Source organism: Pistacia vera, unplaced genomic scaffold, assembly GCF_008641045.1.
Source record: "Pistacia vera cultivar Batoury unplaced genomic scaffold, PisVer_v2 Contig607, whole genome shotgun sequence".
NCBI lineage: Eukaryota > Viridiplantae > Streptophyta > Magnoliopsida > Sapindales > Anacardiaceae > Pistacia > Pistacia vera.
In genome coordinates this window covers 153581-181502 of record NW_022196454.1, presented here as the reverse complement: position 1 = coordinate 181502, position 27922 = coordinate 153581, and the positions used below count along the sequence as shown (strand labels likewise).

The 27922-nt window shown below is 34.0% G+C and overlaps 1 protein-coding gene across 1 annotated transcript; it reads left to right on the top strand.

The window, feature by feature from the left end:
• Window positions 1-27298, top strand: LOC116110573 (nuclear pore complex protein NUP205-like). Its single transcript, XM_031396781.1, has 45 exons — window positions 1-294; window positions 378-473; window positions 1972-2046; window positions 2173-2277; window positions 2381-2491; window positions 3443-3602; window positions 4163-4248; window positions 4372-4494; window positions 4588-4815; window positions 5393-5482; window positions 6650-6808; window positions 7366-7482; window positions 7587-7793; window positions 8283-8384; window positions 8509-8652; window positions 9994-10124; window positions 10221-10340; window positions 12928-13045; window positions 14082-14279; window positions 15020-15138; window positions 15229-15379; window positions 15467-15579; window positions 15667-15748; window positions 15894-15980; window positions 16109-16186; window positions 16670-16861; window positions 18934-19026; window positions 19097-19210; window positions 19321-19491; window positions 19617-19672; window positions 19759-19831; window positions 19925-20115; window positions 20200-20326; window positions 20431-20508; window positions 21471-21635; window positions 22300-22464; window positions 22547-22684; window positions 23349-23492; window positions 23728-23850; window positions 23952-24047; window positions 24177-24314; window positions 24416-24516; window positions 25681-25800; window positions 25984-26116; window positions 26728-27298. The coding sequence occupies exons 1-45, from the start codon at window positions 154-156 to the stop codon at window positions 26806-26808; spliced, it is 5640 nt and encodes a 1879-aa protein (XP_031252641.1). The 5' UTR covers window positions 1-153; the 3' UTR covers window positions 26809-27298.
• Window positions 27299-27922: the final 624 nt, after the last annotated feature.

Here is a 27922-nt window from a genome sequence, read left to right as displayed (position 1 = left end):
ATAGAAGTTGACGCCTTGTTAGGGCTTATACAGGGTTTTACACAACTATACGCTCCCCGCTCATTTCCCGCCCATTTTGTCCCCAAATTTCCAGTGTCTCTGATTTCTTCTTTCCCTTAGGGTTTCAATTCGTTTCGTACCAGAAATTAACAAATGGTGTCCCCTAAGCAACTCCTCTCTATCATCGAATCCACTCTCCTTGGCCCTTCACCTCCATCGCCAGCCCAACGGGTCGAGCTCATTCACGCCGTTCGCAACTCTTTACCCTCTTTCCAGCCCCTTCTCTCTTATCCGGTACATTTTTATTCTTTCCTTTTCTTGCCGCCCATCCAATGTCTTTTAATTGATATAATTCTGCTTTTTGTTTTGTTTTTTAGCCGCCGAAGCCGTCGGACCGAGCGCAATTACAGTCGAGAGAAGTTAGGCTTCCGGATTCACCGCCAATATCGCTTGACGATCAGGATGTTCAGATTGTAAGCTCACTTTGTATCTAATTTTTGTTTGGTTTATCTCCTTTAGTTATCGGTTTCAAGCTACATGCACTTTTAAGTAAATGTTTTCTAGATTTTTTGTTTTTAATTGATTTACTTTATATTTTATCCAATTTGTTTTGAGATGGCTGTTTATTATACAAATTAATCCTCCACATTAGGACACAGTTTCTCACTGATTCTTCTTGTTTTCCTGGTGATGGGGTAATCTGTTTGTATATAATTAGTTTTGCTTGTTTAGTCTGCTTTTCTGTAGCTTGTCTATTGGCATTCGAATACTGCATAATTGCAGAGATGATATTTAGTTTGTAGCGACATTTCAATGTATTTCACCAATAGCTCACTAATACCTTAGAAAATTGAAAATGTGGATGATTAAAGGAAAGATTCCACTGTTCTCAATCCCAGAGAAGCATTCATAAGCCAAGGAGTGTTTTATGGTTGCTCGTATGATGTTGGCAGCTATTGTGATTGCTGTAGTAATAACTAGGTAAAGTGGTTATTAATGAGCTTTTCCTTCATCCTTTTTTTTTTTTTTTTTTACAAAAGAGTGCTTTTATGCCAAGGATTTGCCATTATGGTGTTCATTTGGCAAAAATATCATTGGATAAAGAAATTGCTTTAAAACAGCCTCATTATGGACACTTATTCCTGAACTTCATCATCAAGAGCAAGAATTCATTTCTGACTTATAAATCTACATGCACTATCTTCATGGTATTTATCACCACAGTAATTAATTGTTGTAATTTCTTTGCTGAAATGCTTGTTATTGGAAACATCATTATTCATTCACCAGGAATCACTTAATGATAATAATAACTTTTATGATTTCTTTCTTCTTCTTCTTTTTTTTTCCTGTGGACTGCTGGTTCACTTGCTTTTCTTTCTCTAGATATTTAATAAAACTTCTTGTTTCTTACTTAAAAAAAAAAAGGATTCTGTGATAAACTCAATCTCTGGTGTTTGATTTCTGATCACAACCTATATTCAAAACTACACTTTTAACTTATCATGCAGCTGATCTTTAAACTAAATCATTATACTTGGTCACCGTATAAACTGACCTCCACTGTTGAGTTTTTGAAAATTAATTTATTTATGGTTGGCCATCCTTTTCATTTGACACTATATTGTGTGCTTAGTTCAATGTTCATATTTATTTCAGGTTTCATAGCTCCATTTGCTAATTAGTCAATGTAAATGTTTTTTTTACGGGAACATATTTTGCTTTTATGTTTATTTTTATGTTTATGATATCACTAACTTTTTAAGTTGTATTACCTGCTCCATTCATGAAAGTTTGGTCTTGTTCTTTGATACCATTTTCTGGATTATGTGCATTATTTCTTCATGGTGCATGATATTGTTGTTCCCTCAGGAGGTAACCATGTTTGTAGACTTACAATTTTAGATCCCACTTTCTCCACTATCTACATTACCATTTTTCATCTGATGGTTGGTGTATTTTTTATCATAGGCGTCAAAATTGAGTGATGACCTGCATCTCAATGAAATAGATTGTGTTCGTTTGCTTGTTTCTGCGAATCAAGAGGTTGGTCTCTGATGATCCCTATGTTTTTTAATTTGAAAATTATGTTTTTCAGCTTTTGGCTGACTGAAAGCTCATATATTGGTATAATGATCACAATTATGTTTTCATTTTCCCTTTTATTTCTAGTGGGGTTTTATGGGACGAGAGCCATTAGAAGTTCTACGTCTTACATCAGGACTCTGGTACACTGAGAGACGAGATCTAATAACAGCACTCTATGTACTACTAAGGGTAGCCCCCTCCACTTGTTCTCTGTGTTGTCTATATTCTTGTCAGTTGCTACCTTAGCCTTTCATCATTTTCTCCTAAGAATTATTACACTGTTGCTTTGCAGGCTGTTGTGCTTGATCAGGGACTTGAAGAAGATATTGTGGCTGAAATTTCAAAATTTCTGGAAAATCTTATCAATGGTGGGCTTAGACAGCGGTTGATTTCCCTTATCAAGGTTTGAACCACTATTATGTTTTCTTTTACATTATGCTTCGGAGTATGTGGTGATTTTTTTTTGAGTAGCTTTTTGGTATTGCTTTTGTACCAAGATTTTTTCAATGCCATAGGCCATTCTTTTGGAACAGGAGACCCTTCTCATGTTGTATATGTCTTGCTAAAAGTCCATTTCTGACTTTGCTTGTCTTCTTCAATCCCTTCAAAAATTCCTAGAGTCATTTTTGTATTGGCTATTCAACCAAAAAGTTTTGGGTATTTGAATTTTGATTTACTCGATTATTTTATCTTCTGGTTATGTCCGAATTTATATTCTTGATCAAGGACATTCTCCGCATTTATATTTGATCAAATTGTCAGTTTCTGGACTCTGTTTTGATTTTAGTATGTAAATAACTTTCTGCCTTAATAACCCTGATGATGTCTCGATACTTTCTATTTTTATTTTTCTTAGGGTCTTTATAAGTTAGTTCAAATGCTCAGTTTCTTACTATTACTTTTTTTTTTTTGTGAAAAAAATTATTTCAAATGTTGATCATGGAGCTAAGCCATGAGGGGGAGGCTTGTGTATATTTCCTATGGTTCGGCTGATGGCTGAAAGTTTGTTGTTTATGTTGTGTTTTGATTCAGGAAGTTACAATATATGTGATCATGAAGATATAAACTTGTGGAAGCAACTTATTTGCCAACTTATAAGCTATTGTGTACCAATTTTTTGATCTCGTAAAATTCACAATTTTTTTGATCTTGTAAATTTGTACTGCATTTAAGGGTTATTTTGATTTTATAGATGTTGCTTAAGATCCTTAAAATGTTACCCTGTTCCTGCTTCAGCATAAGACTCAAAATGTTGAAACATAAGAATCCACTTTCATTTTTGGCCTCATATTACTGGGCTTGATAGAATTTCTCTATTCCATTTGACACAAATTTCCTGTTTGTTTCGTTTTAGGAACTCAATCGGGAAGAACCTTCTGGTTTAGGCGGGCCCCTCTGTGAGCGTTATGTTCTTGATTCTAGAGGTGCTCTTGTTGAGCGGAGAGCTGTGGTTTGTAGGGAAAGGCTAATACTGGGACATTGTCTTGTCCTTTCTGTTCTAGTTGTGCGAACAAGTAAGTTGCAAAATATTTTCTTGAGTCATATGTTTACTGCTGTGCAAGGTGATGGTTTATATTTTTTCAGTTTTCTGTTTGATATCAGTGCCTTAAACAATTTCAATATATGTTTTATTATTTTATTTTTTGAGATTCGGGGTTTTGCTGGGCTTTCTAATCTGTCAATTTTGAAGTCATATGCTACGGTTATTCTTGGAACCTGATGACTTTAGTCTCTTTGATTATATTAAGTGATCCTATGCTGGATAAGTGACATTTTGTGTCCCTTGCAGTGATGTAAAATTAGTTATGTGTAAATACTCTTTATGAATTTTGCAACATGATAAAGGAGCCATGAGATTTTTTTGGAAATTTACATGTTTTCTTTATTGAAGTACTAGGATCCAAAGCTGATATGAGATGTCACAGATTGGCTAGATCGATGTTCTCATAGACTTTATTTGTTGTATGAAGCCAAGAATGGTATATTTGGTTGAAATATAGTTTGTTCTGCTAGAGGAAAACCAAATAATGGATTGTGCATTTCCTGATAAGATGGTAAAAATTGCCTCTTGCAGATCAAAAAGATGTAAAGGATGCCTTCTCTGCTTTAAAAGACAGCGGTGCAGAACTTAATGAGAGCAATGACACCTTAAAGCATCAGGCATGCCTCTGTTTTATTTACAGAGATATTTAGTGCTGCTTGATTGTTGTAACACTTGAAAATTACCCAGTTGCTCCTTTTCAATTATAACTTAATTTTTATCTTTTGGTTTTTCCTATGCAGATTACCTTTAGTCTTCTCTTCTCTCTTGTCATTGCTTTAATATCAGATGCTCTCAGTGCGGTACCTGATAGATCATCTCTTCTGTCTTGTGATGCTTCTTTTAGGAAAGAATTTCATGAAATTGTAAGATAAAATGATTGGTGTTTTTACCCATTCTCAACAAACTTTCTGGTATGGTGATGATTTTTAAGTTGGTGTTATTTTTTCATGCTATAGGTGATGGCTGTAGGAAGCGATTTAAATGTGGAGGGTTTTGTTGGTTGTGTAAGGCTAGCTTGGGCAGTACATTTGATGTTGACTAATGATGAAATTGCTGCAAGGGACACGGTTTCAAGTTTCTCATCTAATGATTTGGTTCTTATAAGGTCTTCTCTGGAAACTGTTTTCTCAAACAACATTTTCCAGTTCTTTCTGGATAAAGTTCTTCGAACTGCAGCCTATCAGGTTTGTTTCAATTTTTTTCCCTTCTGAATAGTGATAAGGAAATTTTCATATTTTAGTGGGGAACCTTCAAGGCAAATGTTTTCTTTGCAGTTCCTACAATTACTGAAATTTTTAGATAACATAACTGGGGCTATTATCTCCATTTAACTTGTGGAACATATACTTTGAACAAACATTTGCACTTTTTTTGTTGGTCCTTCTGTCTAGCGCTTGAAAACTTTTGGAGAATGCATCTTTCTTCATCCTTCTATCTCCAGCCTCTATTACTAAATTTCTACTCATCTATAATATTGGAGCACTTTTCTTCGTTCAATACCTGTAATTTTTGAAGCTTTTATGTTGTTTTGTTTGGTTGCATCTTTTTTTTCTTTTCTTTTATTTTATTTTATTTTATTTTTTTTTTTGACATCTTAAAACGAATTTGTGTACTCTGGTTTTTCCATGGAGGGATGTTGTTTCGCAATCTGGGAGAATGTTTTCTTTTCTTTTTTCGATAACATGGTGGAAATTATGTTAATTGTAATAATTGCTTTGTTTTTGGCATATTTTAAGGCTTCTGTCTGTTTATAATGTACAGAATGATGACGAGGATATGATCTATATGTATAATGCTTATTTGCACAAGCTGATTACTTGCTTCCTATCTCACCCACTTGCTAGGGACAAGGTCAGTTGAACTCTTCCTGTTCCTGTGCTTTCAATAATGGTACTTTAAACAAATTGTTTGGAGGGTACATATAACAATTCTAGCAGATGATTGTTACTAAATTACCTCATAATCTGTCAGTTTCTCTTACTGCTTATTGAGCAAGTGCCATGTTTGTTTCTATTATTGTCTTTGCAGTATTGGGGATTTACTCGTGGTTATTGAAAAGATAAATGTAGTTGTTTTCTTTGTTCTGTCCTTGTTTGTGCTTGGAGTCATCAACTGATACAAGGTTTTGTGTCATTGATTGCTTGCCCAAATATTGCTTTTATGCAGTTGGGTTTTAAATTTCGCATTTTATGCAATATGTGGACCATGTGTTTATGGCTTTTTTTGATTGGAAATGTAGAAATGTATATTAATGAAAAAACTTAGAAAGTGGATCAGAAATCCAGTCCTGCAAAAGTAACCCATCTAAAAAGGGGCTAAAGCTTTAGCTACGGAATTCTACTGAAGCTGGCTCATCAAAAGGACCGAAGCTCATGAATAAACCATATGTAGTTTCACATCTTGCTTTGCACATAAGGCCCTAACCACAAGGAACCTTTTCTCTTAAGTAGTTAAGCAATAAGAATGTGTTCCAGTACTGCAGTCCAAGTAAATGACATTTTGGTGAAAACATCCAAGCACTAACTATTCTTCCTAGGGAAGCATGTATTGTTCTTCCTTTCCAATTCCTTATTAAAAGATATGTTTCAGACATTTTTATTGTTTTTTTTTCTTTTTTTGGTAATTATCATGTACCCCGCCCCACCCTTGCCCATGCAAATACTCAAATTAAATGCTCCCTTTTCAGGTCTGTAAGGGAGATCATTACTATAATTTAGTAAGACTTAAATCACCATCACCACCGCATTCATTTTTTTATTTTCCAATTATAGTACCAGTACCCCTATGGTCACACTGCTTCGTTGAAGTCTTAATGTGTGGGGAGTTACTCTGGGAAATTTGAGTGCAACACAAATGCTGTCTGATGAAGTTTATAAAAAGCATGCATTGCCTTTAACCAAACCTTCTTGATTTATTTTGCAAAGGATACTCTGATTTTGTAGTTTGACAACGGAAAGGTTTATTGTGCATGGTCATCATTCTTACCTTGACAAAGTTTTTTGTGATACTTTATTTCAGGTTAAGGAATCAAAGGAGAAAGCTATGACTGTGCTTAACTCATATCGAATAACTGGATCACATGAAGTTCATGATAGCAACTTACTTTCTCAACAGGCTATTGAAACTGGCGCTTTACCATTTATCTCTCTCTTGGAATTTGTCAGTGAAATTTATCAGGTTTGTTTGACAATATATTTGTCACTGGAAGAATTTTGAACCAGAAAACAAAGTAATCTTTCTTGTGTTTTCTTGTTTCAAATAAGCAATCTGGTAAAATATTAAAATAATCTGGAAGTTTTAGAATTTTATTGAATCAATTGAAATTTCAACTATGGGGGACTATTTTCACTCTTGGCTAAGCCTAATTTTCAGCTTATTAATCATATCGAACCTATAACATTGCTTTGCCAAAAGCTGCTTATCCATTTTTCCTTTTATTAGATGACTAACTCTATTTTCTGCTGTGCTGTTTAACCTCTACATCATTTGAACTTTTTGTTTGTTGTTCAATACTTTAGTTAAGCTCCTCATTATGTAGACTGCAACTTTGGTTTTATTTATGTCTATGTTTAGTAATTGAATGCGGATGAATTATATTAGTTGATGATCAAGATGACTAGGGATTGTTTATTAATCAACATCCATATTGTAGAGTTTCATTTTTTGTTTCATGCAGTTTTTCTGCATCGTTTGTTTGCTTTGCTTTCATGGCCTGATTACTGTAATAAATTCAGAAGGAACCGGAGCTGGTTTCTAGCAACGATGTCCTGTGGACATTTGTGATTTTTGCTGGAGAGGATCATACAAATTTTCAAACACTGGTGGCTTTCTTGAAAATGTTGAGTACCTTGGTAGGTGAATTGTGGAGTTTACTTGTGTGTATGTTTGTCGCTTCTATATGATGTCATGCATGCTTTTTTTGTTTTTTCTCCTCATGATGTAATTTTCTTTTCAGGCTTCTAGTCAAGAAGGCGCTTCAAAGGTTTATGAATTACTCCAGGGTAAAGCGTTCCGCTCTGTTGGGTGGAGAACTTTGTTTGATTGCTTATCAATTTATGATGAAAAGTTCAAACAGTCCCTTCAAACTTCTGGGGCCATGTTACCAGAGTTTCAGGAAGGGGATGCAAAAGCACTTGTTGCATATTTGAATGTCCTTCAGAAGGTTACATGTCTTTCCCTGTAAAGTTGATCATCCGATATAATTTATAATTACTATATGGTTTCATGAAGTTGATTGCCTTTTACAGCACTGTTTCAACTTTTCTTTTTGTTGCTTCATTACCATTACTTTCATATTTAAAAGACTTAAAGATGCTTTTAAGGATGAGCATGTATTAATTTTTCAGTTTGCTTATCCATTAAAATCTTGTCCGTTTATGCAGAATGGCTTGGTGATGTCGTCTCTTTCTTTCTCCTTCTGTGCCTGTACCATCTTACAAGAAACTTTTTTTCTTTCTGTTTTTTCCTATTTCCTTTCCGTCTTACCATAATAAGTTTCCATCCTATCTAAATGTCTTTCATTTTCAAGTTTAGTTAGTATACTCACTTTTCTTTCTTTTCCTACCCGTGGCTCTTTCTAAATTCAGCAATGGGTTACCCTTATCTTCAATTGGAAGGAATAATTGGTTTTTTCTTGTTTGTCGTGCTGCAGGTTATGGAAAATGGAAATCCTGTTGAAAGAAAGAACTGGTTTCTTGATATCGAACCATTATTTAAGCTTCTTAGTTATGAAAATGTGCCTCCATATTTGAAGGTTGACAGCTGTTTCTATGCTGAGAGCATTCTTGTGTCGCTTATGCAGCTTCTACTTTGGATTAGAAGCTTCCACTGAAATTTTCTGCACTTTTCTTTAATAAAAATATCACATGCTTTCACAGGGTGCTCTACGGAATGCAATAGCTGCCTTTGTTCACGTTTCTCCAGTTCAAAAGGATGCTATTTGGAGTTACCTTGAGCGTTATGATCTACCTGTGGTCGTTGGGACGAATGTTGGGAACTCTGCACAGCCAATGGCAGGGCAGGTTAGATTTTTCTTTTTTTTTTTTTTTTTTTTTAATTGGTGTAATATCTAATTTGTCTTTGGTCTATTAAATTACTTGGAAGGTGTCAGATTTGACATACTTTTCTCTTGCTAATTATTAATTGATGTTGGTGCTCCTATTTGATTTTTTTTCCTATTACCACCACATGATTAAGATTAATTGAGTTTGTTTATGGTATGTTACATCTGCTTGTTGCTTCGTGGGGTGTTTTGAAGTGTTCATGTCATCTACTTTGAACTCATTGATGTCCTGTTATCAATTGTGGTTGTTTTAGAACAGTGACTGCTAAGAGTTGTTTAAGGAGGCTACATGCATCCTCAGACTCTTGGGTTCAAGATAATGCTAAACTGAACTTTTGGATTTGCCATAAAAAAGGGAAAAGAAGCTAGATTATGACTTGAACTTCTGCTACATGATGTGGGAACCAAGAATAATGTATATAAAGCAAAAATTATATGCACCACAAGATAAGAGTAACTTTTCCACTTGTTTTATGGTGCATTTCTTTTTGTCTGTATGTGTGTTGATTCTTGAGTCTGTTGTGTCTTCTGTAGTACAGTTGATTTTAGAGATCAAATTTAATTTTTAATTAACCATACTTGAGTGTCTTGCAGCTGGCTTTAGCTTATACTAGATGAAATGGATCAAATGAATATTACTTTCCCACAAGCTATGAAAAATGCTGGACTGTCCATATAACATCACATATATGAAAAATGCTGGGATTTCTTTAGTGATTCTGCATTTTCTTTCAATCAATTAAAGTTATTTAACGAGTTCAGGTTTACATTTAAAAGCATTACATTCTTTCCTCCTCTCTCCTTTTTGGTTGGGTTTCAAAATAAGAGCTATATGATTACTTTTATTTTGGAATTTTGCTTCTTTTCTGGCTTTTTGGTAATGAAGTATACAGTGCTTCACTTTTTCTCCATTTATTCTTTTGGCATCAACTTCAACGTTGGTCCATTACAGAGTGCTGATTATTGCCTTTAAATTTCAAGATACGGTATTTGTCTCTTGCAATCTATATACTGTTTATAAGAGTACGTTAAAGACTATTTCCTTTTCATCGTTTCTATTGCTTGTAAACAACAATATGTGATGATAAGCTTTCTTATTATAAATGCCATTTGGTGTAAGCTAAACTTGTTGATGGCAAAGAATATAGTGAAGTAGTGTTGCTGATGTCAAGGAGTTATTTTCTTGTGCTTTAGTAGGCCAACCCAAGATGCTTGGGCTTAGTATAAATTTTGACAGGAAATAGTACTCGTTCTATTTGCAATGAACAAGATCAATCACGTCATGTCCTGTTATTGACAGGTTTATGATATGCAATTTGAGCTGAATGAAATAGAAGCAAGGAGAGAGCAGTATCCTTCAACGATATCTTTCCTTAATCTCTTAAATGTACTAATTGCTGAAGAGAAAGATGTGAGCGACAGAGGGCGTAGGTATTGGTTTTTGGTATATTAGTGCTTTTCAGTCTGGTGGTTTACTATCCCTTGCATATTTTATATTGGGGGATCATTTTTTTATTTTATTTGCAGATTTGTTGGCATCTTCAGGTTCATATATGATCATGTTTTTGGGCCATTCCCGCAAAGAGCATATGCAGATCCTTGTGAGAAATGGCAATTGGTTGTTGCTTGTCTTAAGCATTTTCAAATGTGAGTATATACCATGGTTCTTATTTGGAAGGTTTTCTCTGTGATTTTGAACTTCTACTCATTTTAATTGTGAGCTGTTATTATTTCTCGTAAAATTTGGCAAATTTCTGCTTTTCTTTGTGTGATAACCCCTGCACACACATAAGAAGATATGAATATGAGAATATGTTTCAGTACTAGAAACATAGTGGTTGACTTGACTCTGAATTAGAGTCGTATTTAGTATGCTTATTATGTTGGATTATATGTTTAGATATTAGCCTACTTATTTTATTTATTTTGCAGGGTTTTGAACATGTATGACATTCAAGATGAGGATATTGATAGTTTTGTTGAACAATCATCGACTCTAATGCAACCATCTTCTCTTCAGATGCAGCTCCCTATGTTAGAGTTGCTAAAANGGATTAGAAGCTTCCACTGAAATTTTCTGCACTTTTCTTTAATAAAAATATCACATGCTTTCACAGGGTGCTCTACGGAATGCAATAGCTGCCTTTGTTCACGTTTCTCCAGTTCAAAAGGATGCTATTTGGAGTTACCTTGAGCGTTATGATCTACCTGTGGTCGTTGGGACGAATGTTGGGAACTCTGCACAGCCAATGGCAGGGCAGGTTAGATTTTTCTTTTTTTTTTTTTTTTTTTTTAATTGGTGTAATATCTAATTTGTCTTTGGTCTATTAAATTACTTGGAAGGTGTCAGATTTGACATACTTTTCTCTTGCTAATTATTAATTGATGTTGGTGCTCCTATTTGATTTTTTTTCCTATTACCACCACATGATTAAGATTAATTGAGTTTGTTTATGGTATGTTACATCTGCTTGTTGCTTCGTGGGGTGTTTTGAAGTGTTCATGTCATCTACTTTGAACTCATTGATGTCCTGTTATCAATTGTGGTTGTTTTAGAACAGTGACTGCTAAGAGTTGTTTAAGGAGGCTACATGCATCCTCAGACTCTTGGGTTCAAGATAATGCTAAACTGAACTTTTGGATTTGCCATAAAAAAGGGAAAAGAAGCTAGATTATGACTTGAACTTCTGCTACATGATGTGGGAACCAAGAATAATGTATATAAAGCAAAAATTATATGCACCACAAGATAAGAGTAACTTTTCCACTTGTTTTATGGTGCATTTCTTTTTGTCTGTATGTGTGTTGATTCTTGAGTCTGTTGTGTCTTCTGTAGTACAGTTGATTTTAGAGATCAAATTTAATTTTTAATTAACCATACTTGAGTGTCTTGCAGCTGGCTTTAGCTTATACTAGATGAAATGGATCAAATGAATATTACTTTCCCACAAGCTATGAAAAATGCTGGACTGTCCATATAACATCACATATATGAAAAATGCTGGGATTTCTTTAGTGATTCTGCATTTTCTTTCAATCAATTAAAGTTATTTAACGAGTTCAGGTTTACATTTAAAAGCATTACATTCTTTCCTCCTCTCTCCTTTTTGGTTGGGTTTCAAAATAAGAGCTATATGATTACTTTTATTTTGGAATTTTGCTTCTTTTCTGGCTTTTTGGTAATGAAGTATACAGTGCTTCACTTTTTCTCCATTTATTCTTTTGGCATCAACTTCAACGTTGGTCCATTACAGAGTGCTGATTATTGCCTTTAAATTTCAAGATACGGTATTTGTCTCTTGCAATCTATATACTGTTTATAAGAGTACGTTAAAGACTATTTCCTTTTCATCGTTTCTATTGCTTGTAAACAACAATATGTGATGATAAGCTTTCTTATTATAAATGCCATTTGGTGTAAGCTAAACTTGTTGATGGCAAAGAATATAGTGAAGTAGTGTTGCTGATGTCAAGGAGTTATTTTCTTGTGCTTTAGTAGGCCAACCCAAGATGCTTGGGCTTAGTATAAATTTTGACAGGAAATAGTACTCGTTCTATTTGCAATGAACAAGATCAATCACGTCATGTCCTGTTATTGACAGGTTTATGATATGCAATTTGAGCTGAATGAAATAGAAGCAAGGAGAGAGCAGTATCCTTCAACGATATCTTTCCTTAATCTCTTAAATGTACTAATTGCTGAAGAGAAAGATGTGAGCGACAGAGGGCGTAGGTATTGGTTTTTGGTATATTAGTGCTTTTCAGTCTGGTGGTTTACTATCCCTTGCATATTTTATATTGGGGGATCATTTTTTTATTTTATTTGCAGATTTGTTGGCATCTTCAGGTTCATATATGATCATGTTTTTGGGCCATTCCCGCAAAGAGCATATGCAGATCCTTGTGAGAAATGGCAATTGGTTGTTGCTTGTCTTAAGCATTTTCAAATGTGAGTATATACCATGGTTCTTATTTGGAAGGTTTTCTCTGTGATTTTGAACTTCTACTCATTTTAATTGTGAGCTGTTATTATTTCTCGTAAAATTTGGCAAATTTCTGCTTTTCTTTGTGTGATAACCCCTGCACACACATAAGAAGATATGAATATGAGAATATGTTTCAGTACTAGAAACATAGTGGTTGACTTGACTCTGAATTAGAGTCGTATTTAGTATGCTCATTATGTTGGATTATATGTTTAGAAATTAGCCTACTTATGTTATTTATTTTGCAGGGTTTTGAACATGTATGACATTCAAGATGAGGATATTGATAGTGTTGTTGAACAATCATCGACTCTAATGCAGCCATCTTCGCTTCAGATGCAGCTCCCTATGTTAGAGTTGCTAAAAGTATGTGTTTCTCATTTTGATGGTTTATTTCTTCTTTTACACGATTAATATAGGGCTAGTTTATGCTTGTGATATAAGTAGTTTAATATTTTGTGTCTAGTATGCTTGTTTCAAACTTATTATTTTGGTGTTATTTGCTACAACTATGTCTGCAGATGGTAGTAATTCGGATTGTAGATTCCTGCTGCTTAATGTTGATTAATTATAATTCTTTGAACCTGTGATGTATATTATATGCTTTTCTAAATTTTGTTGCACAACACTGTCAGTCAGAATTCAGTATGGTGGTTCTCTAATTTTACTAATCAATTTTTCTAGTATTATTCTTGTCATTGTGTTTATATCGTCTCTTATATCTCCTAATTTCTTTTTTCCTCTTCTGAAAATGATTTTCCTTTTCAACATTGACTTTGGTAAAATTTTTGGATTTGACTTTGTCTCTATCATCAGATTTTTTAATTTTCAGTAGGAACAAGTGGCATTTACTAATGTTATTGCCCATTTTTATCTTTCACTAGCCCAAAGTAGAATAAATGTACATGGAATATTTGACATTGTGATGTAGACGTATTGGTTTAGCCATTATAGTATAACCTCGTATATTATCAATAGTTGCCATCAAACTATGAACAAATTCTGGGTGTATTTATCTAATTGTATGACCTTGGGACCCTTGGTTTCAACCAAGAGTTCTGAGGTTCCATCCTCATGGGACCACTTATGTATTATATCCCATGCACAGAGAATGACTTGGGGTATAGAAGCTGATAACTTATTATTTGCATATTCAATATGCTGGTAATTTGTTCTGGTCCATGTTTTATTAAACTGGTTGTCGGTAAAGCCCATTTTTGTGCTTTCTAAGGCCAATGCCTCAATTTTTTTTATTCCCTTTTGGGAAAATGTGTATACTTCCACTGATTGCCTTCCATGGTTATATGTTTGATTTACTGACTAGTTGACATTGCATCGTCTAACTCAATGTTGTGTTGATAATTCAGTTTTTTCCTTACTTTATCCTTTGTTTTTTTGGTAGGATTTCATGAGTGGCAAGACTATTTTCCGTAATATTATGGGTATCCTTCAGACTGGAGTCAATTCAGTAATTACTGAACGGACTAGTCAAACATATGGGCCACTTTTAGAAAAGGCTGTGCAACTGTCTTTGGAAATTATCATCCTTGTCTTTGAGACGGATTTACTTGTGTCTGATTTCTGGCGTCCTTTATACCAGGTAATTAATTTCCTTTGCTTGATAGTTCACTGAACTTATTCATATTTTCTCGTATTTATTTAAGTCTGAAGCTTTTGTCTCATTAGACTTGTTTTACCTTTTAGTTGAAGATTGACAAACATGCTTTTACATTTTGACGGACCATATGATTGCAGCATTTTCATTTTAGAATTAGAAGTGAGACTTGAGCTGTGATTTTTGTTCTTGAAGTTTTGAGTGGAACATCAAGTGTCAGCATGTGTACTTTTATTTGTGGCATGTATTTCAGTTTATATAAGTCTGTTCTTTAAGTTCTGAGTAACATCTAGTGTCAGCATATGTGGCACATATTTCAGTTTCTAAAAGTTTCCATATGCTATTCACTTGTTCTAAATGACAGGAATTAAACCTTGTTTTGTATTATCCACAAAAGGCTAGTGTTGTTTACTAAATGGACTACTTTTGCCTTTCTTTCTGCTATTAATAAAATATTCTAGTCAGTTTCCTATAAAAAAAAAAAAAAAAAAGTATCTTAGACAGACTTCCCTTTTCTCTTTTTGATCTTTAGGATAGTTGCAAAACATAGAAGTTGCATAATTTAATGGACGTTTCATCTCTTGGCATCAACATGTAACTCAAAGTTGATCTTGATATTCCATTTTTGGAAGCATCACATAATGACTGAGAATCTATCTTTGTAGTGGAAGAATCATATAATTACTTTTGATGAAGTTCTCATTACTAGGTCTTGTTTTGTGTAGCCTTTGGATGTTATACTCTCTCAAGATCATAATCAAATTGTGGCTTTGTTGGAGTATGTAAGATATGATTTTTCGCCAAAAATTCAGCAATGCTCCATCAAAATCATGAGTATTCTGAGGTATCTCTTTTGTGCCGTTTTCTGACATTTATTAGTGTCACTTAGTTATCACTTCTGGTTCTGTATGTTTAATACTACTTTGGACAACAGTTCCCGCATGGTTGGGCTTGTACAACTGCTGCTAAAATACAATGCAGCAAGCAGTTTGGTGGAGGATTATGCAGCCTGCCTTGAGTTACGATCAGAAGAGAGTCAAATTGTAGAGAACAGTGGTGAGGATCCAGGGGTTCTCATAATGCAGGTCAGTTTCTATACGTGTCTTTTAAGATGCAAAAAATGATAGCAAGAATTATCTATGATACTCATGGATGCTTGACACTTTTTGCAGCTTCTCATTGATAATATCAGTAGGCCAGTTCCAAATGTTACGCATTTATTGCTGAAATTTGATCTTGATACATCTATTGAACGGACAATTTTGCAGCCAAAGTTTCATTACAGGTTTAGTCAGTTTTAACTTGTATATGTTAACATACATCTTTCTCAATGTTTGTATTTTCAGTTGTGCTTTTATTATGTCATCTGCAGTTGCTTGAAGATTATCCTTGAAATATTGGACAAACTTTCAAAACCAGATGTGAATGCATTACTTCATGAATTCGGTTTTCAGGTTAGATCTACTTGATCAGTTTTCCTCCCATTTCTTTTTGGCTTTTTCAATAAGAAACCTGGTTTTAAAGGTTTCACATTTTTCCTTTTCTTCGGGGTCTGTTCTCTGCTAATGTAGAGAGATTTTCACTGGTTGCCTTATGCAGCTGCTCTATGAGTTATGCTTGGATCCATTAACATGTGCTCCTACCATGGATATGTTGAGTAATAGAAAGTATCAATTCTTTGTTAAGGTAAAGTATGCACTGTAATTTGAAGCTTTGAAACCCTTCAGTTGAATGCTGATACAGTAGATTACCTTTATAATTTTTTTTCTCTTGTTGCTTGTGTTTCTTAAAATCCTTTTACTGCTATGTAGCAGCACCTTGATACTGTCGGTGTAGCTCCACTCCCTAAACGAAATAGTAACCAGGCACTTCGCATCAGTTCCCTCCATCAGGTGACTTTTTGTATCATTCTCATCTGTGTTTGTGGCTCATGCAAACTGTGTGCTAGCAGTTTAGCTGTCAGAACCTACAGGAGTTAATTTTTCTTTGTGTTTACTTGTTTGCATAGCACATACAAGTAGAGGAATCAGAAGTAATATTGTTCTCAGTATTAGGACATTATTATGTGTATATATACTTGCTTATTAAACAATGATGATCAAAGACTTTAAACACATTCAGCTGTAGTTAGCACATATATTCTAGATTTGTATGCTAAACTTTAATGAATTTTCTTGATGCCTTGGTAATTCCAGCGCTCACTGTGTTCTTATTTTATATGGTGCAATATCCAAACTATCATGATGCATGCTGCTTTCATGTTTGATTCAGAAACTAAGTATTGACATTTTTGGGATTGCATGCTAATTTTGCTATGTTGTTTAATATTCTCTAAATTCTATTCATGTCAATTTTTTGTCTCTTACTTTCTTTAGAGAGCATGGCTACTGAAGCTTTTAGCTATTGAATTGCATGCTGGTTATGGGAGTGGCTCCACTCACCAAGAGACATGCCAGATCATCTTTGCTCATCTATTTGGGCCCGACTTTATTGATGATAAGGCTGATCGTGCAATTTCTTCCCCTTTCCCAGATGCTAGTGGGACCAGAACCATCAGTAAGAGCAAGGTATTCTTTGTACCGTGGAGGGTAATATGCATTATTGTTGCTTTTTTCCTGTACTATCCTGATATTCAGGCATAGGCAGACCCCAGGCCTGAAGTGGCTCTTTATAGGATATTAGGACATGTATGTGTATTACATGTACAGCTAAAATGTTGGTTTCTTTTTTGATATTTTTACCCTTAACAATAAGTTTAAAATGTTTGAATATGCAATTTTCAGTTTTTAATTGGAGTGGCGCAAGAAGTTTATAAATTAAGGGTACACAAGACTATTTTATATATTTCAATTCTTTTTTCATAGTTTAATTTTTATTTATCCTTCTCATTTATTACTTTGTAAAATAGCAAAACTTATCTTCTTTTTGTATGTTTTCTCTTGAAAATCTATTTAGTTTGAACCTTTTATTCCTAATAACTTTATTTTGTACAGTAGAATTTAGAAAAAGAAAAGAGATTTCAAGTTCATGTTGTCTTAAGTACAGTAGAACCTCTCTATAGTCATAATGTTGAGACCAACTAAATTTATTACTATGAGGAGGTTATAACTTAATAGAGGTGTAGTTACAAAAATAAATTTTTTATTCAAAAAAATTTATTATTTTATAATTCATGTTTTAGTAGTATTAGGATTTCCATTTATGTTTTAGTAATATTAGGATTTCAATTCATTGTTTTAGTAGCATTAAGATAGTACGAAAATGGATATCAAAGAGTTATTGCAGAATTGAGTGATCAGATTCAACAATTTCTCTATACTAATCAAATAGATATTAATGTATACTTCAATCATCTAAATGAGTAACAATTCATGTATGCTTTAACTGAAGAAAAAAACATTACTAGAATTAGATAAGAAGTGGAAGGAGATAATTTTGAGGATGATAGTGCGGAAATACCAAAAGTTTCGTGTCAAAAAGCTCCAAACATACTTGAGAAGTTAGAAATATTTTGGCTTTAATTAGAAGGTGTCCATATTGGTGACTTATTATGAATCCACAAGATTAAAGATTTGGTAACAACTCTATAGTATAAATCATTGTCAAACAAGTTTAGATAAATATTTTATTTCATCTTAAACTTTTAATGTAACATAATATATATTTTTTGTAATACACATATAATTATTACTATGTAGAGACAAGTTCCTTAAGACGGGACCTAAAAAATTATAACTTATTACAATGTGAAATTTATTCTTATTCATAACTGGTCCAAGTTGGAACCATAATTTTCTATGACTATATGGAGGTTATTCCTATATAGAGTATCACTATAAAGAGGTTCTATTGTATTTAGTGGTAGTTTTTTGTCCTTTTGTTTTTAAAACAATCTATGTGTGTATATATATACACACACACACACTAGGATGATGTTATCTCTTTCTCAAACAATAAGCTGTTTTGAATATTCACATATTTGTATTGTAAAGCGCATTTTTCATGTTTCAGCCTGCTTGACTAAAATTTTGGCTATGCCCCTAAATTAGAATTTAGAAAAAGAAAAAAGATTTCGAGTTTATGTTGTCTTAAGTATTTAGTGGCAGTTTTTTGTCCTTTTGTTTTTGAAACAATCTATGTGTATATATATACACACACACAAACACTAGGATGATGTTATCTCTTTCTCAAACAACAGGCTGTTTTGAATATTCACATATTTGTTTGTAAAGCGCATTTTTCATGTTTCAGCCTGCTTGACTAAAATTTTGGCTATGCCCCTGCATTTAGGGACTAGTTTATTTTAGATTTCTTTATTGGTGGGCTTGCTCTCTCTCTCTCTCTCTCTCTCTGTGTGTGTTCACACACACGCACATTAGTGATTCAAATGCTATTTACAGATATAGCCTACTTATACCATGCCAGTCCTGTATTCTACACTAAAATAAATGTTTTGTGGAACTAGTATCTAATACTGTATTATGCTTTATGCAATTTTTTCTGTTCTGTAGTTGGTATCATTAGTATTATTAAAATCATTTGCCTTCAAATTTTCATGTGGATTATTTTAGATGGGTTAGTCCAGATTTCTATTTTTGTTGCTGTAAATTAACAATTTTTATTTTGGGATCATATTCAGGTTTTAGAGTTGCTTGAAGTTGTCCAATTCAGATCTCCAGATACTGCTATGAAGCTTTCTCAGATTGTTTCCAGTACGAAATACGATTTGCTGGTAAGACTCTAGCCATTGATGGCAATTTGTATGACCTAATATTTTGTATTTGATTAAAAATGATTTATAGGCAGAAGACATACTTGGGAATCCAACAACTTCGGAAAAGGGTGGTATCTACTACTATTCGGAGCGGGGTGATCGTCTAATTGACCTTGCTTCGTTCAGTGAAAAATTATGGAAGGTGTGTTTTAGTTGCTTTAGAGTTACCTAAAAGTAGGATTTTATTGTGAACTTGTTCCCTTGAAACTTCAAAAGTCAGATGCTGGTACTGATGTTACTCAGTTGTTTCAGAAATTCAATTCTGTTTATCCCCAGTTGGGTAACTTAGGCAGCGAAGGAGAGCTAAATGATGTTAGAGAGACAATTCAACAGTTGTTGAGATGGGGATGGAAGTACAACAAGAACCTTGAGGAACAAGCTGCCCAACTTCATATGTTAACAGGATGGTCCCAGATTGTTGAGGTTAATTTACTTTTTCATATAGTTTATGGTATTTATTCGAGAATTCCTTTGATTTCTTAGAGACAGTTGAACATAATTTGAACAACCTTTATCATGCCATTTGTCCCCCCTAATTGCTTTTGTAGGTCTCTTTATCTAGACGGATATCTTTGCTTGGAAACAGATCTGAAATCTTATATCAGTGAGCCCCCTGTTTATCATTAATATTTCTTATCCACTATTAGGAGCATTAGCTAATAGCTAACTGTTTAATATGGTCATTGACAGAATTCTTGATTCGTCCCTCGGTGCTTCTGCTTCTCCGGACTGTTCATTAAGGATGGCATTTATATTGTGCCAGGTAGTACTTATCCAACTATTTTTTACTTATTCCTGTGATTGCCCTTTTTTTCTATTTAGCTTGATTAACTTATCTAAGTCGGCTTGCTGCTAGGTTGCCCTTACATGCATGGCTAAACTACGTGATGAAAGATTTTTAAGCCTGGGTGGTTTAAATTCTGATAGTGTCACATTTCTTGATGTTATCATGGTGAAACAATTGTCAAATGGTGCTTGTCACTCCCTGTTGTTTAAGCTAATCATGGCAATTTTGAGAAATGAATCGTCTGAAGCCTTGAGGAGACGGTACACTTTAAATAGGGCTCTGTTTCTAGCTTGCTTTACTTTTGTAGATCGCACCTGACCTTCATTTATCATTCTGTATTTCAGTCAATATGCCTTGCTTCTTAGCTATTTCCAGTATTGTCAACATATGCTTGCTCCAGATGTTCCAACAACTGTTTTGCAGTTTTTGTTGCTTGATGAACAAGATGGTGAAGATCTGGATCTCCAGAAGGCATGTTGTTTCTTAAACCTTTGAGCTGTTCATTTTCTTTTACAATTGTTTTCCTTTGATGGAAGAAAGGTTTCAGTCAACAATTATTGTGTTATTTTTCCCAGATTGATAAAGAACAAGCTGAACTAGCTCATGCCAATTTCTCTATATTAAGGACAGAGGCTCAAGCCATCTTGGATTTGGTGCGTATATCTCTCCTTCATTCATTCAATACAAAATGTCAAATAGGGATGTGAAAGCCCCGTGCCTGGATCAGGCTTGCCCGGGCTAGGCCCGGTCTGGAGTGGTATATGGTGAGCCAGGGTTGAAAATTCTCACCATAAAGTTTGAAAAAAAAAATGGTATACTGATATCTTGAAAATTTTTATATTTGAGAAAATTTGATTTATTTTTACTTATAAAGGATCATGACAAATAGTCAAAAATTTTGATATCGAACTATTATATTCTTGTTCAGTGATGTTAATGTTAATATTTGATTCTATCAACTAATTATTTATTATTAGACCCTTTGTTACTAAGGTCATTTGTACATATCAGATATTGTTTTTCTTGTTTTACTGCAAAAATTTTACAGTTGATGAATATTTTTCTGTTTTGTCACGTGATATTTAAATCTAAGCATCTTTCATTCAATTAAACTTAATATCTCTATCTCATATTAATATTAGTGTACATAGTCCCATCTCTTTGCATTGTTGGTTCAATCTTTTAACCATTGTAAGCTTAGTTGGGAGCTGCACTCTTAGTGTTCAGTTCTCATCGAAAGATTTCCCACTTTTAAGGGAAGAAAGAATGGTGGTGCTGCAAGGTTGTCTAATTGTTGTTACAGGAAAAAGTAAAATTTAGGCCTTTCCTCAATGACAATAGAGTGCAGAGACTTTGTCTTCCATGTTCATTCTTCATAATCAGACATGACAAATGCATTGTCTTGTGGCATCTGATTCTTTTTTATTTTTTTTAGATGTGTCTCTTTGATTTAATTCTAGTAATTGATTGTCTCATTCACATATCTTCTTTTCTGCAATTTTTTGTTATCATGAAATGTTTTCATTGTCCTCATTCTTGTTCAGTACAATTTTGGTTTCTTGGTAGTCTTGATGAGCATCTTCACTTTCTCCTTTGTCTAATTTCAATGCTTCAGGTAATAAAAGATGCAACTCAAGGCAGTGAACCTGGGAAGACAATCTCTCTCTATGTTCTGGATGCACTGATCTGTCTTGATCATGAAAAATATTTCTTAAGCCAGCTTCAAAGCAGGGGTTTTTTAAGGTCCTGTTTAACAAACATCAGTAATGTTTCCTATCAGGTATCTATTTTGTCCAGAATATTGTATCAACGTTGTTTTTGCAAAAGTGACATGTGAATCAGATTCCAAAGGACGAGATGGGACATCTTGTTGTAATTGTTTAGCAACCATTTTGAAGTATCTTTAAAGGAAGATTATAGTGCAAGTCTAAATATATATGATCACTGTCAAGTTTCAGAAAAATGATCTTTCAATTATACATCTTATTGCTGTCTGCTTTTAGGAATGATTTTGGATTTTTATTTCAAGCACCTCTGTCATCTGAATATTGCCTTGACATCTCCAATGTACGGACACTTTTATCTAACCAACTCATGCCGCCCATCACTTGCCTGCACAGAACAAGTAGAAAGAGGATAGTACTGTTCACTTATCTCATAGATTCATACTAGGAAATGGAAACATAGCTTATTCGGCTCTCCTTTCTGTTTTTCAAGGACCATTTTTTTCAAATTATGTGGAGTGTCAAAGTGTGTCACTTTTTGTTTTCTGACTTATGTCTTGTTTTCAATCATTGGATATGGATTATCTTTTTTGCCTACCTTGTAAATCTGCAATTTAAGTTTCCCTTCATTGCTGCTTTTTTTTTTTTTTTTTAATATATATATATATTTTTTTCTTGTGCAAATATATTCATCTTACTTAAAATGATATTCTGATTTAGGATGGCAGGCATTCACTAGACTCATTGCAGCGAGCATGTACTCTTGAGGCCGAACTTGCATTGCTTTTGAGAATCGGTCACAAGTATGGGAAATCTGGTGCCCAGGTTCTGTTTTCAATAGGAGCTCTGGAGCATTTTTCTTCATGCAGAGCTGTTGATTTGCAGGTGAAAAAGTTGCCATTATGCTCAATAGTCCTCTTTTTGTTTCACTGGTAATTTGACTAAATAAAGCTACATAATCAACCAGGGAAGTTTGAGACGAGTTGGCACAAAGCTCCGAAGAGATGTAGCCAAGGACATTGACAGGCAACGGATGATCATAACTCCTATGTTGAGATTGGTGTTTTCTTTCACATCGTTGGTTGATACTTCTGACTTTTTTGAGGTTAGTCTTCTTATTCTTAGACCATACTGCAACTTCTCAACTTAACCTCAGTGCATGGCTACTCTGCTTCTACCTTAGATTTTTGGTTGCAGTATCAATGGGTTCTCTCTTGCCTTTCCACTAGTTAGACCTGGTTCAAATTAGTAGGGTTTGGATCCTACTCTTTGGAAACCTGAATATAAGTGGTGATTGGTACACGAGTACTAGATACGACGAAGACCCAAATGAGCTTCCCATTGTTTTAACTATTTTATGAACTTATGAAGAGGTTGTTTTTGGTAAAATGAATTCAACAGAAAACCTAACAGCCCTGAAATATTTGTCATTTTCTTAATATGGAGCCTAATTCCGTAATAATTATTATATATCAACAATCTTTATCAGAACCATAAAGTCAACCTCAAGCTCTCCTGAATGTTCTTGTTCAATCACAGACTTGCTTATTTTCTAATGGAATCAATAAGAAGTATGCCAATTTCTTAAGAGAACTACATTAACATAAGTTTTAAATAATATGCTTCACCAAATGTGACATTGGAAATATAGATTGTTGAATTTGATAAGTTTCTTTACTAAGACTTTATTTCCCTTTTGTTGTACATTCTTTTTCTCTTATTTCTCCTAAGATCCTAGTTTTCTTCATCTTCTTATTTGCTTTTGGTAGGTGAAGAATAAAATTGTTCGTGAAGTCATAGAGTTTGTCAAAGGACATCAGTTACTCTTTGATCAAGTTCTTCAAGAAAATGTTTTTGGGGGTGATGAATTGATAATGGAGCAGATTAATCTTGTTGTTGGTATACTTAGCAAGGTAAGTGCCATTCCTGAGTGTTCTGAGCTTAATGGCTTAATTTTATGGTGTCCAACGCACTGTTTATTCTGCTCTAACACCTGGCTAATTTTGATACTTTCAATTGCTAAAATCATTATATTGACAATTGCATCCACCATTCTTTTATATTTTTAAGTCACTTTGTCATTAATATGGAGCCATGTTTTTCAACCCCTTATTTCTTATTTGTTAAAATCATTTTAATGTTCTATAGGTTTGGCCTTATGAGGCAAGTGATGAATATGGCTTTGTTCAAGGTCTGTTTGGTATTATGCATGTGCTTTTCTCTAGCGATCTGGAGAGTTCAATGTTTCCCCGGTCAGTAAGACCTCCTGAGGTATGCTCATGTTTTGTTTTAAGCACAACTAAAGGAGTTATATCATATAGAATCAAAATATACACAACTGTAGTTTAATTTCTTTACTTTTTGGTGAATAGAATCAGAGGAGGTCAGAGTTGAACACATTTCGCTTGTGCTTCAGTCTAAGCTCCTATCTATATTTTCTGGTGACTAAGAAATCACTGAGGTTGCAGGTGGGTATATAGGAAGGTTAAATTGGAGAAACATTGCCTTTTACAGTGACTGGAATTATTTAGTTTAGTTTAGTTATGCTTAATGGATTAAATTATATTTCTCTATCTGCCCTACATGTCTTATTGCAGGTTTCAGATGGTGCTGGTGATTACAATGCCCATTCTGGACTGCAACAGCCCACATTGAATTTGCTTGGTTCTCTTCTTAATTATGTGACAGCAGTTCTTGAAAGAGCGGCTGAAGAAAAATCTTTACTGCTTAATAAGGTGAAATATGATTGCAGAGCAGCTGAAGAAAATTGTTTTGTTTTCAGTTCTTATGGTACTATAATGAGGTGCAAATGGTACTGATGTTTATCACTTCACAGATTCGGGACATAAATGAACTATCAAGGCAGGAGGTAGACGAAGTTATTAATATGTGTCGCCGACAAGATTATGTTTCATCATCAGATGACATACAGAAAAGGTATTCACTTGATACCTTTGTTAGAGCTTAAATTCCAAAGTTAGCCTTTATTCTATGTACTTAGATCTTGGGTTAGGTGCTAATTTAGGGTGGTATTGGATTTGACCAAATGGTCTTTGTGTTGGAGTTTCTTATTTGCAATAGTTAAATGGCTGTACATGTTGTTGTGTTTGGGCACAAGTTAAAGTTTAAATATTGTTGATAGACGCTTACCTATGAGCAGAAGCTTTTTGGTCTCGTGGTTATTTAAAGGTTTTTTTTTTTTTTTTTTTTTTTTTTTTTTTTTTTTGACTTTATGAGGAAACAAGTATATGCTAGTTTTGTCTTTGGTAACAGATCTATCATTTGCCAATTGTAATTTTATGAATTTCTTGAGAATGATCTCTGAGCATCATTCCTGTGGGTTTGAATGATGTCAAAGCATTACAAAATCTGGTTTGGTATCCCTAATTATCTGTATCTCTTTAACATATTTTATAGAAAAAAAAAAAATGAACTACTTTTGTTCGAATAACCTGAGCTGCCACCTTTATGATGAATGTTGTCCTTTCGCTTACTCCTACCAATAGATCTGTGTTATTTAATGGTTAGTTGCCATAGAATTGTTTGTGGCTGTGTATCCCTTAAATTGTTGGTTTAGATTTTCAATAAGTTGAATGAATTCATGAGGTATCGATCTCATGGGAATCTATATATTCTCTCATGCTTCTCTCAGATAGAGTATTGCAATATATGACTGCACTGGTTGTTATTGATTAATTATGTTTCAAATTCTTTGAAGCACACATATAACGAGGAGAAAGGCTGTATGGTGTTCGGTAAACAATTGGTTGTTTAGAATTATTTAGTGTTCCATATATGTCAGTGTGGTATAGAGTCCTTCGGAGCAAAATCTTTAGCATTATTTTACGACAATTAATCTGTTTATTACCAACCAAAGCATAATCTCAAATTCTGTGCCACTGCTGTGGTGGGATATATGTTAATTCTGTACTTTTCATTATAAACGTTGCACTATTACAATAATGCTTTGCTTGATTCAACGATTCTTATTCTGCTATTGCTTCACCTTAAAACTAAAGCTTACATGAACAACTGCTTGGTTGTTGCACATTTCTTCTTTTGTTGACATGAATTTTTGTTTTGCAATATTCTACTTTACAGGAGATATGTTGCAATGGTGGAAATGTGCCAGGTTGCTGGTAATAGGGATCAGCTAATCACCTTATTACTTCCTCTTGTGGAGCATGTATTGAATATCATTCTCATCCATTTTCAGGACAGGTATGTTTCCATTCACATTTTCTCTCTCTTTCATTTCTTTTTAGGGGTTGAGGTTCCCCTATCTTGTATTTATGGTGCCCCTTTATCTGTGAAGTGTGGGCTCATTGGTAAATTAATTGTTGCTTTGATGCCATGTTGTGCTTAAGTTATTCTCGTGTCATTGATTTTTCTTTTTATTGGCAGTTCTGCTGTATCTGATAGCAGTGGTACTATGAGAATGATAACATATGGTGCCAAGTCTGACTTGGGACAGGACATTAGTATGTTCTGCGGAAAGTTAATTCCAACATTAGAACGGCTTGAATTACTTAGTGAGGTATGCTGATTCCTGGATTTTTCTTTTGTCTGGTTTTCTTTTTCCTAGTCATTGCTACTCAAGTGCTAAACCACATCTTCGAGGCATTCTAGTTTTGGAAGAGTATAGCTGGTGCTTGCTGGGATTTGAGTTCTGATTTGTTTGAAAGAAATTGAAATCATAGGAATTGGATTATAAAGGGTTAAGACATGAAACTTGAGCCTTTTTTCTTTCCATTGTTTCCTTCTATTGGATGACCATGGATCTGCTGCAATGAATATAAAAACAATCTATCATTTTGCTAAAAGTCAAATGATTACAGGATCCTCTCACGTGTTCTTCATGTGGAAACAAGGCCAACACTTTTTTGCTAATGTTCTCCCATTCACTTTGATTTGCGGATTTGGTCTTAATTAGGCCTTCAGTTGACTAGCAGTTGTTTCTAGTTTAGCTAGGATACTTTTGCTCAAAACAATTGTGACTGGTGGGGAGCCAAAACTTGAACCATTTTTAAATCATGATTGGGATTATGCAAACACTGAGATTTCTTTTTGGTGCCAACAACTATTATTAGTCCTCTTCAATTTAAGTTATTGATAAGCGTTTTGTTTTTTTTTTTTTTGCTTTTTCAGGATAAAGTCGGCCACAATCTCAAGGTATTCCGGAGAGTAGTTACTTCACTTAAAGAAATCACTATACCAAAGTTGACATGATGAAAGTGGCAAGCAGTGAAAATGTATTTGTTGGTCATCAGTTCAGGTCACAGTTATATTCATTTTCTTCCAAACATTATGTTGGCACTAGTGTGGTGCTGCAAATCTAGAATGTATCAAGTGTATTTTATGTCTGATCCTACCTTTATAATGTAATCTGTAATTAACTTTTTCATGTTTATATAGATTCCATTTTTCCACATCTTCAAGCCAGAAGTTTTTTTATTAATCTGTTTCTGGCATTTCGTGATCTTGTCACTGTAAAATGGATGGGATGTCTATATGGTAGTGCTCATCTATGAATTTAAAGAAATTGTTGGGCGTTGCGGAGCCAGAAGCAAAGATGTATTGACGGGTTTCATGATTTAAGAGTTACCTGAACCCTTTGAACATTGATAAAGGCCGTGTACATGGTATGTGAATCTAAAATTCATATTCCTGCAGTCTTGCTTTATGGAATGATTAAAGAAACCTGAAAAAGTTGGTGCTTGACTTGACAATGTCAGTAGACCTCTGGAGATGGTTTCCTATGCATGTTGAAATTATCATTACCCAAGAGATTCTATGTGGTGATTTGAAGTTGAAGGTGGGTGATGGAGGCGGATGGATTGATGGTGGAGTGAAGATTTTTTAAATTATTATTTTATGTTTTTTTTTTTTAATAATAACAAGACAAAAACATTAAAGATAATTTAGACGTTTTGCGTGATTTGGGGTTTGGTCATACATAATCACCTTGCTAATTTGATTCTAATTCTCAAAATTTGAAAGGATTGACTTAAACGATAAATTGTTTCTCTTTAAAGATTTTGGTTTACTAACGCATCTACTATTATCTAGTTCATTTAATCTAGTATTTTTAAAAAGTGATTGAAACATATTAGATTTAGTCTTGCATTTTATATTTTCATCAATTGATATGATTTGCTGGGGAGATTTTTTTTTTTTGGTTTTGAGGGGTTTTTAATTAGATTGGTTTTGAAGTGTTCTAAAAGTATTACTTGTTAGATTTTTTATGCACTGGTTTTGATTGGCTCAAAAACCCCTTAGAATCAATGTAGTGTATTTTTAAGGGGTTTATAAAGCATCTAAAATCGGGATGTTTTGGTTGGTT